This window comes from Scyliorhinus torazame, chromosome 14 (genome assembly GCF_047496885.1).
Source record: "Scyliorhinus torazame isolate Kashiwa2021f chromosome 14, sScyTor2.1, whole genome shotgun sequence".
In the NCBI taxonomy this organism is placed as follows: Eukaryota; Metazoa; Chordata; class Chondrichthyes; order Carcharhiniformes; family Scyliorhinidae; genus Scyliorhinus; species Scyliorhinus torazame.
Window position 1 is genome coordinate 17,572,014 of NC_092720.1, and position 13,640 is coordinate 17,585,653.

At 44.6% G+C, this 13,640-nt stretch overlaps 1 protein-coding gene across 1 annotated transcript; it reads right to left on the minus strand.

Moving 5' to 3' along the window:
- Window positions 1-273: 273 nt before the first annotated feature.
- On the minus strand, window positions 274-12,897 carry LOC140389550 (extracellular calcium-sensing receptor-like). The gene is given in 6 exon segments (XM_072473758.1): window positions 274-3,251; window positions 3,358-3,450; window positions 3,453-3,480; window positions 8,787-9,014; window positions 10,738-11,571; window positions 12,613-12,897. Coding segments are annotated over 6 exon segments (2,349 nt in total). The 5' UTR covers window positions 12,871-12,897; the 3' UTR covers window positions 274-2,343.
- Between the last annotated feature and the right edge of the window lie 743 nt (window positions 12,898-13,640).

Here is a 13,640-nt window from a genome sequence, read left to right on the forward strand (position 1 = left end):
CCCGATTTCGGCGTCAGAAGGAATTCTCCACCCGATCGCCGATCACAAAAAACGGCAGCGGGCAACGGAGAATCCCACGCAGAAAGTGTAGCCATCGGGGCCGCTGCTGGGTGCTGCTGGAAAAAGGCCGATATACATCTCTTCATAGATTCATGGAACCATGCCGATGAAGTTACTTTTGCAGCCCCAAAAATATAACATCAAAAATAACGTGAATTTCCATGTCACTATTTATTCCATTACAGGGTAGGAATTATTGTAACATAGCTTGAAGTGACAGAGTTCGTTCTGCAATTTTAACCAAGGCGCTAAATGCTTCAAACAAACTAGATAACTGTATCCAGAGACAGACATATGACATGCCAGTGAGTTGGCAGTAATTGCAGTCAGGTTGCCAGCAGTAATTCCTAGGCCTATGTGCACGCGCACAAATCGAGCGCAGAAATATGTCTGGAAGCATAAGGGTAATTTTAACTTTGTGCCATGGTGGGCAGCACTGTGGTGCAGTGGGTAGCACTGTCCGTGTGGAGTTTGCACATTCTCCCCGTGCCTGTGTGGGTCTCACCCCCACAACCCAAAGAGATGTGCTTGGTAGGTCAATTGGCCACGCTAAATTGCCCTTTAATCGGGAAAAAAATAATTGGGTACTCTAAAAAAAATTGTAACTTTGGGCGATGGAGTATGCCGGATGCTATCGAAGTTGCCGCCCATCATGCATCAAGACTGAATTTCCTTTTGTTAAATTAAATTGAAATGGAAGCTGGGAGAGATGTAAATGGGACTTCTCATTGTTTTACACAATAGCAAAGGATCACCATCTACCCCAATGTGAGTCCAACCTGATAAATGCAGGTGAACATCCTGCTCTCCAGGTACCAGCCTCACATGGGCAATTTCTATTGCGCCCTGGACTACAATGAACACAGAATGACATACTAGTTAATATGTTTTTATATGTCCAATAAATCAGTGTTGTTTATTATGGACCCGGGGGCCATTTTCGAGCTGCATTTATTATGATGCTCAGTAAACACCAGTCCATTGTGCCCAAAAAGCCGTCAAAGTAAGAAGTCTTACAACACCAGGATAAAATCCAACAGGTTTGTTTCGAATCACTAGCTTTCAGAGCTATCCTAGCAACTGCCCTGGTTGAGACAATTCACAGTACTTTAACCTGTGATTATCCCTCTCTCCAGTCGTTCCGCCTGGACATGTAAATATTTATTTACCTCGCATTCAAAGTATTGTCTTGCATCATTGACTTTGTCTATATATGTGTTTCTGGAATCCACCTCTTCATTCGCCTAAGGAAGGAGCTCCGAAAGCTATTGATTCTGAACAAACCTGTTGGACTTTAACCTGGTGTTGTAAGATTCTTACTGTGCTCACCCCAGTCCAACGCCGGCATCTCCACATCAAAAAGTCGTCAACATTGTCTCTAGGATTTGGGAAAGGAAGATCTTTGTTCTTTTTTCAATTTCAAGGCTAAAAGTTGTTACGTCAATTATTTAACCACCTTTTCACATTATGGGACACGGGAGGTTTCTCCCTCAAATGTGAGGATACAAATATGAAATCAGAATTAAATAATCAAGCATCATCATTTGAACATCAATTATTTTAGCGTCTCGATGCCTGGGCAGTAGTAGTCAGATTTCAAACCCGCTACAGCAAAGACTCTCCGCAAAGTACTCAACTTGACCTTCGAAGTCAGAGACGCGCTCCCATATCGCGCGGAGCCTAAACCGTGAGATCAGATCAAATGCTTAAATGTGGAAGAGACAAATGCAGAGTTGAAATAAAGATTCACAAATTATTTTGAGTACGACATGTTTCATAATTATAGGTTAAATTTTAAATCCATACAGTCGACTCGGTGCTCCCAATAATATACAGCAGATGAATGATATTAAGATATAATCTTAATATAATTGTGGGCAGCTCTGCAACATAGTGGTTAGCACAGTTGCTTCACAGCTCCAGATTCGATTCCTGGCTGGGTCACTGTCTGTGCAGAGTCTGCACGTCCTCCGGGTGCTCCGGATTCCTCCCACAGTCCAAAGATGTGCAGGTTAGGTGGATTGGCCATGCTACATTGCCCTTAGTGTCCAAAAAATGTTAAGTGGGGGTTACTGGCTTACGGGGATAGGATAGATACGTGGGGGGCAGACTCGTTGGGCCGAATGGCCTCCTTCTGCTCTGTAAATTCTGTGAACCATATTCTTGAGCATAATAAATAAATCGCTCCTGTGGGATTTGAGCTAATGACTGTCGAACGATTTCCAAACCGAAAACGTGCCAGCAAAATGCGCGCCAAGTTTTTTTAATCGATTTTTTTTAAAGTTAATTTTCAATCACTTTGCTCATTAGGTTCTTCTTTGTATTTTTCTCGGGAGTTATCATGATGATGTAACATTTCGGGGCATAAATGCAAAGCAGCAAACCGTAGCTCGAGGCCAGAATCGCAAACACTTCTACCGCCACGGTGTATTTCCCAGGAGAACTCACAGAAGCCGGAATGAAAGTTATCCAAACCGCACAAAAGATCAGCATGCTGAATGTTAGACATTTCGCCTCGTTGAAATTACTTGGCAGCTTCCGGGCCAGAAATGCCAAGGCAAAACACAAACACGATAACAAAGCGATATAACCCGATGCAGAATAGAAGGCGGCAGAGGAACCAGCATCGCATTCTAAAATAATAACTTCCCTGTAATGACTTGTGTTCCTCCTGGGGAACGGTGGCGCGATTATCAACCACAGGGCACATATTAAACCCTGAACAAATGTAAGGGAGAAAACACTGAGACGCTGCTGTTTTTGACCAAACCATTTCATCCTGTTGCTGCTGGGGTGCGTGGCCTTAAACGCCATCACAACCAAGATGGTTTTCACTAAAACGCAGGAGATACAAAGGACAAATGTAACACCGAACGCTGTGTGTCGCAGCATACAGGACCAATCAGACGGTTCGCCAATGAATGTAACTGAGCACAAAAAGCAGCACATTAAAGCAAAAAGAAGGAGGAAGCTCAGTTCGGAATTGTTCGCTTTGACCAGAGGGGTTTCACGATATCTGAAGAAAATGACAGCTATATTTAGCGCCATGCACACGCCAATCAATGCTAACGTCACCAGTACAATTCCCAGAATTTCTGTAAAAGCCAGGTACTCTATTTCTTTTGGTATGCATTCATCTTTCCCATCATTGGGCCAGTGCAGGAAAGGACATTTGATGCAGTCTGCGGAGTCTAAAAGGAAAGGAAACGTTTATTAAACTAAGACGTGCATGTGTTGACATCTCTGAAGACGCTTCCGGAAAACGCACATTAAAATAGTTCCTGTATTTCGACTGACCTGTAATGTTACTTATCTCCCCATCCGCACAGGCGGTGCAGTCAAAACAACAAACAGGCTGTCCTTTCCTCGCCATTTTCCTGGTTCCTGGGAGCAGCTTTCGGAGCACACTGCAGGGGGAATCTTCCAGGAAGGAAACAATAGATTATCTACCCTGTGATACTGATAGATTTCTGTGATTGCATTCTTAAAATAGCTATGTAGGTCCCCATCTAAGATGAGCGTGAGGTCAGGTGTAATGCCTGGACCTGGTATGTCTCTCTTGTGAGGACCATGAATTGGATTCAATTTGAATTGGCTTTTGGAGCAGGCAATGAGCTGGATTTGGGGTTTTGCCCCTGTCCACACTCTGAGCTCTGGCTTTGTAACTCCGATACAGTAATAAAACAAAAATTACAACTTTACCATCAAGGTGATGACTAAACACAGCTCGGGGAATATGAGTTGCGAAGACGATGCAGAGAGGTTCTCTGCCATTATTGTCAAAGGATTTGAGTACAAGAGTAAACAAAAGTCTCGCTGCAATTGTACAGACCTTGGTGAGACCAAACCTAGTTTATTCATAGAATCTCCAAACCCCAACAGTGCAGAAGGAGGCCATTTGGCCAGTCGAGTCCGCAATGACCCTTCGAAAGGTGCACCCTACCTCGGCCCACTCACCCGCCCTATCCCCGTAACCGCACCTAACCTGCACATCTTTGGACACTAAGGGAGTTTAGCATGGCCAATCCACCTAACCTGCAAATGTTTGGACACTAAGGCACAATTTAGCATTGTCCAATCCACCCACCTGCACATCTTTGGACACTAAGGAACAATTTAGCATGTCCAGTCCACCCACCTGCACATCTTTGGACACGAAGGAGCAATTTAGCACGGCCAATCCACCTAGCCTGCACATCTTTGGACACGAAGGAATAATTTAGCATGGCCAATCCACGTAACCTGCACATTTTAGACTGTGGGAGGAAACCGGAGCAAACACACGCAGGCACGGGGAGAACGTACAATCTCCACACTGACACCCAAAGCCGGGATTGAAACTGGGTCCCTGGTGCTGTGGGCAGCAGTGATAATCACTGTGCCACCATGCCGCGTCTCAGTGCATTGTGTACACTTCAACCGCTTTCTCTCAGGAAGAATGGACTTGCCATAGAGGGAGTACATTGATGGTTTGCCAAACTGATTCCTTGGATGGAGGGATTGCATTTTGAAGAGAGATTGAGGAGGCTGGGCCTGTATTCTCTGTCTGGTGTTTAGAAAAACGAGAGATGATCTCATTGAAGCATAAGCAATTGTTCCAGGGCTCGACAGGGCGGCTGCAAGAAGGTTATTTCCCTGGTTGGGGTGTCTAGAACCGGAGGTCACTGTCTAGGAATGAGAGGCAGACCATTTAGGACTCAGGAGGAATTTCTTCACTAGAAATTCAAGAGGGTGGTGAATCCTTGGAATTATCTACAGTAGATGTTTGGGAGGTTCAGTCATTGAATATGTTCATGATTGAGATTGATAGTTTTAGATTATAAAGACACAAAGGAATAAGGGTGTGGTGCAGGAAGATGGTGTTTAGGTAGAAGGTAAGCCATGACTTAGTTGAATGGCAGAATGGGCTCAAGGGGCCGAACGGCCTAATCTTGCTCCTATTTCCTGTGTTCGTATGTTCCGAAGATTAAAATTCAGATCACGTTAAAAGACGTTCACGTACTGTGTTTTATTGCCAGTGTGTGGATTGAATCAAGTAAAATAGAAATAGGTTTATGGTAGAAATGTAGCCGAAAATCAGATGAATTATTCCACGTTTTCTACTGTTGTCTAAAATAAGCAACGTAAAGGGATTGAGAATGTTTCAAATATGTACAAACTATCCCAGTTCTACATAATGTGAAACAGATTGCAGATTTGCCCCACAAAGATTGCGAAAGGAGTTCCTTTTCTCTGGGTCTGCTGAATATGCAACCCCAACTTATAATACCTAAATGAGAGCAAACGGATATATAAAAATTACTGACAAGTATCTTATGTAGCTGCCTCAGAAACGTTTTCTCAGATTCCTTTGCCGACAGTTTTGCTGTAGTTTGCAGGACGCGGAACAAAGAAGCTGACCCACGTGCAACATCCCCGAGAGCGCAGCATTGTCAGTGACCCCTACCCTGATTGTGTTAAACATTAACAGGACCCTGGAAAGCACCGAGGATCAGAGGGACCTTGGTGTGTATGTTCACCGGTGCCTTAAGATAGCAGAGCAGGTGGATAGAGTGGTTAAGGCGGCATATGGTATACTTGCCTTTATTAGGCGAGGCATAGAGTTTAAGAGCCGGAAGGTTATGCTGGAATGGTATAAAACGTTGGTGAGGCCACAAAAGAAGCATTGTGTGTAGTTCTGGAATCCACATTCTAGGAGGGATGTGATAGCACTGGAAAGGGTGCAGAGGAATTTACCTGGATGTTGAAAGATTGGATAGACTTGGATTGTTTTCCTTGGAGCAGAGGAGACTGGAGAGGGGGGGGGGGCATGATTGAGTTGTACAAAATGATGAAGGGCATAGGATAGACTAGACTGGAACAAACTTTTCCCCTTGGTGGAGCGGTCAAAGACCAGGGGGCATAGATTTAAGGGACTGGGCTGGAGGGTTAGAGGGGATGTGAAGACAATTGTTTTTTTACCCAGAGGGTGGTGGGAGTTTGGAATTCGCTGCCTGAAAGGGTGGTGGAGGCAGAGACCCTCATAACATTTAAGAAGTATTTAAATGTGCACTTGTGATCCCAGGGCATATAAGGCTTTGGGCCAAGTCCTGGAAAATGGGATTCAATAGTTAGGTGGTTGTTTTTAACCGGCTCAGATGCGATGGGCCGAATGGCCTTTTCCGTACTGTATGATTCTTTGACTCTGTTAACTGTGAAGTATTATAGTGGGGATTTTAGGAAACTTTGTATTACTTTGAACTAGTTGGCAGACTTTGGATGAATGAATTGTATGTTTGCATGTCTGAACGAAGGGGGGTTATTGTCACAAGTGCAACAGTTTCTTCCCCAGAGCCAGTGGAGTCCTCAACGACTCTCCCTCAGACTGATCTGTTCCCTGTCAGAACATTATTCACGATGCCCTATGCTGCTCTTGCTCATGTATTTGCTTTGTTTGGCCCCTCGTTCTGCACTGTGACCAATCACTGTTTGTCAATGTACCATTTGTCACTGTTCTCTGTTGATTATTCTTTTGTCTACTATGTACGTACTGTGTGCATTCCCTCAGCCGCAGAAAAATACTTTTCACTGTACTTTGGTACATGTGACAATAAACCAAATCAAAGCAAATCAAATCAAGAAAATGAAATAGGATGGACTATAGTTGACAACCGGAAGCATATTGCTCACATTACTTAAGCCAATGCAAGTATTGTATCAGCCGTCAATGTAGTGGGATTAGAATATTTTGGCAAGAACCCCATGTTCTGAGCAAGATCACAATTGGCACAATTCCTTCTTTGAAGAACATTTGACTAACCCCAACTCGGCATTTGACAGATAGCCTGATTTCATAATTCCATCTGCATTATCATGGAATCACACAAGTATTGTATGGTACAGAGTGTCACGTGAGAGTACCTTTAAGAAATGGATGTTTATCAAATAGCTGTAGTGGATGTACCTTTAAGAAATGGGTGTTTATCAAATAACTGCAGTGACGTCAGTGTGTGGGTGGAGCTGAGCTATGACTCTGCTTTTACTTTCACTTTGAGCAAAACGCTGGTGTGTGTCTGTGTTTTAGTTTCGTTTTCAGAGTGGAGAGCTGCATTGAAAGCATGGTGTTTAAAAAAAAGGTTTCCTCATGTCTCCTTTAATACTTTGGCCAATGTTCAGCAGGTCTGGTTATCAACTCTTCAGCTATCAGGAACTGTCTCCACTTAGCGACTTTACCTCAACCCATCATGATTATGAACGTTTCTGTTAAGTCTCCTCTTGAAAAATCCTAGCTTTCCACATAATTCCTCATCAAGCATTCCAGCGAATCTCTTCCAGGAATACAGCTCTCCAGGCTGAATACTGATGGGATTGGGTCGAAAGGTAGTTTCACATGCTGTCAGACGTTACTCTCCATTCGCTTCACACTTTGAACAAGACCACTGAGCTATCACTGGATGTTTCCTATTGTCTGTGCCACAACTAATGTCTCTAAAAGCAGGTTCGCTGGTCATCTATCTCCATTATTATTTGTATGAACTTGCAGTGTGCAAAATATTTGTATTCCTACAGCTACTACTGTTCAAAAACAATTATTTGGGCAGCACAGTAGCACAGTACTGTTGCTTCACAGCTCCAGGGTCCCAGGTTCTATTCCCGGCTTGGGTCACTGTCTGTGCGGAGTCTGCACGTTATCCCTGCACCTGCGCGGGTTTCCTCCGGGTGCTCCGTTTTCCTCCCACAAGTCCCGAAAGAGTGCTGTTAGGTGAATTTGACATTCCGAATTCTCCCTCTGTGAACCTGAACAGGTACCGGAATGTGGCGACTGGGGGCTTTTCACAGTAACTTAATTGCAGTGTTAATGTAAACCTACTTGTGACAATAAAGATTATTATTTCGCTGCTCACTGCTTGAGGATGGCATGAGGAGATGGACTAATTGCTTTAGTCTATTTAGGTTGAACTGCAAGATTCCTACATTCTCCCGAGTTTGTTTCCATTAGTGTGCTGTCACCATCAGGTGCTAATATTGACCCAGGGCGTCTGGCTTCTGCACTCCACAGCCAATTACAATGGAGGAAATCCGAGCAGAACAAAGCACACTTCTTTAGAATAAGTCGTTAATCATGCCTTGCGAATCAGACCAATTAAATCCGTTCAGTCCAATCCTCCAACACAAAATAAAAGCAGAAATTGCCAGAAATACTCAGCAGGTCGAGCAACATTGAGGGAGAAAGAAACAGTTACTACCGAAAGATCAGGACCAGGAACTTTTGTTTTGCTCTCCATAAATGTTGTCAAGCCTGTTGGGCTTTCCGACCACTTCCCGGTTTTATCTCAGGTCTCAAGTATCGGCAGCATTTTGTTTCTGGATTGTTCCAGATCTTTGTTTCTATTTTAATTCCTCAACCCTGTTTTCACAGTGTTACAAATTCATCTCTAATATCATGATTGGTAATATTTCTCGCGAGCGTCTACTTTTCATCAAACAATGCTAAGAAGAATTATTATTATATCAAAGGATGAACGTTGCCTTGACAACCAATGTTGCAATGGAAAGACCAATCCGGTGCCTACGCGGTGACGTAAGTAAAAGTGATGCTCTACCCAATTGTTTAAGTCCAGTTAATTTCCAGTCGAAAATAACTGGTGATAGGGTCCTGCCGGGACGATATTGATGAATACAATTATTCGACATTAACAATTATAACATGGAGTCAGATTAAAGTCATTTTGAATTGGCAGACGTACCTCGCGGCCACCACCACTCCAGATAACGTGCTTCGGGTTCAAAACCAGTTCTTTCCCCGGAGGTGCAGACCCATTGTACTGTCCAACTATCTTAAGTTCAATGCCGCCGTTTGCATTCTTTTGCCAGTTCACAAGGTCGTACCCGGCTGTTGGATTGCCATTGTCGTCAAAATACACCTTCTCACCTGTTGTCGTTGTGAAATGCACCGAGTTCATGTAATGCAGAAGCTTGAGAGAACAACCGGACAGATTTTGTTAAGGGCTTTACATTTGTAACCCGAGTCATTTACACTTTAGGATGACACCATTCCAGCAATCTTTCCAAAAATACAAGGTGGTTATGCTGAATTAAACAAGACACTAGTCAGACCTCAGCTAGAATGTTGCGTACACGTTAGGAACGATGGGAACACATTGGAGAGAGTGGGGAATGTAGGGGCTGGTTTAATCTAGGGGCTGGTTTAGAACAGTGGGCTAAACAGCTGGCTTGTAATGCAGAACAAGGCCAGTAGGGCGGGTTCAATTCCTGTACCGGCTTCCCCAAACAGGCGCCGGAATGTGGGCTTTTCACAGTAACTTCATTGAAGCCTACTTCTGACAATAAGCGATTATTATTATGAAGAGGTTCACAAGAATGGTTCCCGGGGATGAGAAACCTCAGTTATGAGGATAGATTGGGGAGGTTTTGAATGGTTCTCCTTGGAGAAGAGAAGGTTAAGGAGAGATTTGATAGAGCTGTTCACAATCATGAGAGGGCTGTACAGAGCAGACAGTTCCCGCTCTAAAACGGTAGAGAACCACGGGCACAGAGTTCAAGAGATTCGGAAAAGAAGGAAGTGTGATGTGAGAAAAAGACTTTCTGACACAATGAGTGGTTTGGGTCTGGAATGCTCTGCCTGAGAGTGTGGTGGGGGCAGGTTGAACCGAGGAATTCAGGAGGGCATTTGGCCATTGCGTGAATAGAAACAGTATTCAGGAAGGGGCAAAGGCAGGGGAATGGCACAAAATCACTTTGCTCCTTTGGAGAGCCGGCGCGGACACGATGGGCCAAATGGCCTCCTCCTGCGCCGTAACAACTGTGCGATACGAGAACTTTTCTATTCCTTTTCACCTTGAACGCCTTATTTTGCTATTGAACTTTTGCTGGGGTAATTGCCTCCTCCAAAAGCAACCCCTAAATAAAAATAGGAATGGTGGGAATACTCAGCACGTCTGGTGGTATCTGTACAGAGAGAGTCAGGGTTAATGTTTCAGATCTGCGCACATTCAGCAGAGCAACGTACAAATAAATTCCTTGGTGGAGGACAGATGTGGGAGGTGCTCGGGGAGCCCAGCAAATCACGTCCATATGTTCTGGTCGTGCCCGGCGCTGGATGGGTTTTGGAGGGGTTTTGCGAGGACTATGTCCAAGGTGGTGAAAGCCCGGGTCAAGCCGAGCTGGCTATTGGCACTATTTGGGGTATCGGACGAGCCGGGATAGCAGGGGGCGAAAGAGGCCGGTATTCTGGTCTTTGCGTCCCTGGTAGCCCGGCGGACGATTTTGCTACTGGATGCGAAGCCCCCTAGTGTGGAAGCTTGGATCAATGACATGGCAGGGTTCATCAAGCTGGAGAGGATAAAGTTTGCCTTGCGAGGGTCTGTGCAAAGGTTTTTCAGGCGGTGGCAACCGTTCCTAGACTATCCCGCGGAGCGTTAGGAGGAATCAGCAGCCGGGGGGGGGGGGGGGGGAGGGGGTTTCTTTTGGGGTGGCGTTTGGGTTAAGGTGGGGGATTTCCCTATTTGTGTTTTATACTGTTATATGGGGGGTTATTGTATTTAGGGGAAATCCAATGAATAATTTCTGCTTGTTGTGTTTTTGTATCTTTTTCTTGTTGGGGGGGGGGGGTTATTGAAAATTTGTTGAAAAATTTAAATAAATATATATATTTTTAAAAACAAATAAATTCCTTACCTGCCACGACTCAAAGTTCGAAAAATGGGCACATGTATTACTTTGGAACGGTCCTTTGTGTTTTTCACAGGAAAACATTCTGTGAAGTGCGTGTGCGAACGTGTAGACGGCTTTATAGACATTGTAGGAGCTCCCGTCCAGAGTTGGGTCGGTGTACACGTCGTGCATTTCAAACAAAGTTTCATTCCCGGTGCATGGAGGGTGTGCTGAAGAAGAAACCATCCGCCTCCCATTGTCATCCAACGTCAGGGAGCATCTGAAGGTCTTTTCCCAAAATTCCGTGACCAAACTATCACCAGGAAACATGGAAGGGTGGATCCTGAGCAGGAAGTCCCGCAGTCCCGGGACCTCTACCGCACGCACATTAGTCCCGATTGCCCCGGTCAGGAACCTGGAGCTTTTATCTGGAGCTAGCACATCTGCTGTTACCCAAGCTTCACTTCCTATCCACTGTACGCCAGTCAGATCTTGCCTCAAAACCTCGGCAAATAAAACGCGCATATCTCCCGGTGAAGCAAAAGCCACCACGACTTTGGTGGTAGAAGCTTTTATCACTTGCACGATTTTCGAAATCTTTTCCACAGTATCGGTTCTGTAAAACGATTCGGAGAAAGCAATGCAAATGCCGAAGTTCACGGCAGCTTCTATAAACGCCTTCATTCCCGAGTTGCCGTAGTCATTGTTGCTGCGAATGGCCCCAATCCATGTCCACCCAAACCTCTGAACAAGTAGGGCCAAAGCTCTGGATTGATGATAGTCACTTGGTATTGTTCTATAGAATGTCGGATATTCGTTCCTGTTACTGAGGCAGAGGCACGTGGAAAAGTAACTAACCTGAAATCACACAAACATGAAAACAAAGGAAGCAGATCATTGGTACGCGCCTTGAATTGGCAGCTTTCACGTTTTCAAACATTCCAAAATAAATTGCCCATATTCTGTAAGATTAGTGCCATGATTAATGGCCCCTGGACAATCAGCAATTATTCCGAGATTTAGTGACAAATAAAAACAACTGCATTTCATTCGTTACCCTGAAGAAGTGACCAGAAGAAGCGGGGGGGACAAAAGACGGAACTTGCATTTCTAGACGTAGAACCATAGAATCCCTTCCGTGCAGAAGGAAGCCATTCGGCCCATCGAGTCTGCACCGACCCTCTGAAAGAGTGGCGTACCTAGGACCACCTACCCCCCCCCCCCTAACCCCGTAACCCCACCTGCATATCAACGGGCAATTTGTGTCATGGCCAATCCACCTAACCTGCACATCTTTGGACTGTGGGAGGAATCCGGAGCACCCGGAGGAAACCCACGCACACACGGGGAGAACGTGCAGACTCCGCACAGACAGTGACCCGAGGGCTGAATTGAACTGCGAGGCAGCAATGCTAACCATTGTGCCACCGTGCTGCACTTTACACTTCAACCAGTTCAGTGTTTTTGAATTGCTGTCACTGTTTAACATAAACTATGTGAGAACCAGTTTAAAATCTCTCAGACAGCAACTTGATATTGAGCAGATAATTTACTTTATTTGCTGATGTCGATTGAATGATCAAATTGGCCAGAGAGCCAATTTCCCTGTCCTTCTGCCAACCTTGTCACAGTATTCATTAGATCAACCTCACACATTTGATCCCAAGAGTGGCAAAAATGATCCAAATGTGCAAGATGTCTCCAGCACTGCCTGAACTGTCAGTCTAGATTTTGTGTCCAAGCTTCTGAAGTTGCAATTGAAACTTCAAATTTCCAATTCAGGAGACAATTCTACCAGTCAATCAGACTGTCGCCTAAATGTCCACTTTATATATATCTAGCAATGTGTTGTTTTATTCAGCTGTATGATAGCGGCTGAGTAATTTTGCTGAATCTCACCATCGGTATTTTGAAAGGACTAATTGTCCTTGCCACTGCTATCGACTCCGAGGATCCATCGCCACCGACAATGCCTGGGATATTAAGTGACCTGTTGCAGATGTGACCCGCAAACCTTTCTTCCTGTCCATTAACCAGAGCCAGAGCGATTTCTGTTGCAATCTTGGGGGATGCGCAGACATCATGAATCCTGTAGCCCAATGTAATGTTCGGAAGGAGCACCTCGTCCTTGTTTATTTCCTCTATTGCAAAAATCATGGTCTGCACAAGGCGAAAAGCCCTTGAATCAAAACTGTGGAACGAATATGGTTTAGTCATGCGAGAGGTTAGTTCAGTTATGTTTGCAAGTAGTTTTAACTTCTTGCACGATTAGCAACCGAAATAAATTAAGACACGCAGCCTTCTTTTACTATCACTTGGCTGGTAACGGTCACGCAATCGTAAACCATTAAGTTGCCACGTTGTGTAATTATCTTTTATTTTACTCATTAAGTAAAACAATTCTCACAAAATATATACATTCGGGATGCTTTAAACAATTAACAAAAGTCAAATTAAGTTTCCTACTGTTGTTTTTGGTTGCTAACATCCCAAATATTGCGGGAAATATGTTACTTCCAGCCGCTATACATTGGTGCGGTTCTACTCCTCCTCCGCCGTAACCCGTAAGGAGCAAAGACCGCGAAAACAGCAGCGGTGGCTGAGACCATCTCTAAGCATTTGAGTGACATTTGCGCCGACGTTTCGCCGGATGAGTGTTATCCCCACAGGAATTCGCCTCCATCTTTGAGATCAGAATAGAACTAACTGCCTTCCTCAGTATACTCCATGCCATGAATTGACACGAATATGAATGATGGGATTGCATGATGTGGTAGAACGGATAAGAACGAGTTTCCAACTGCAATTGCCACCGGGCCTGTCGGAGCGATTTGCATCAATGTGATAATGACCAGATGTATTTGCCATGTTGATTGAGTGGTCACTCTTCGGGCAGCACGGTAGCATAGTGGTTAGCACAATTGCTT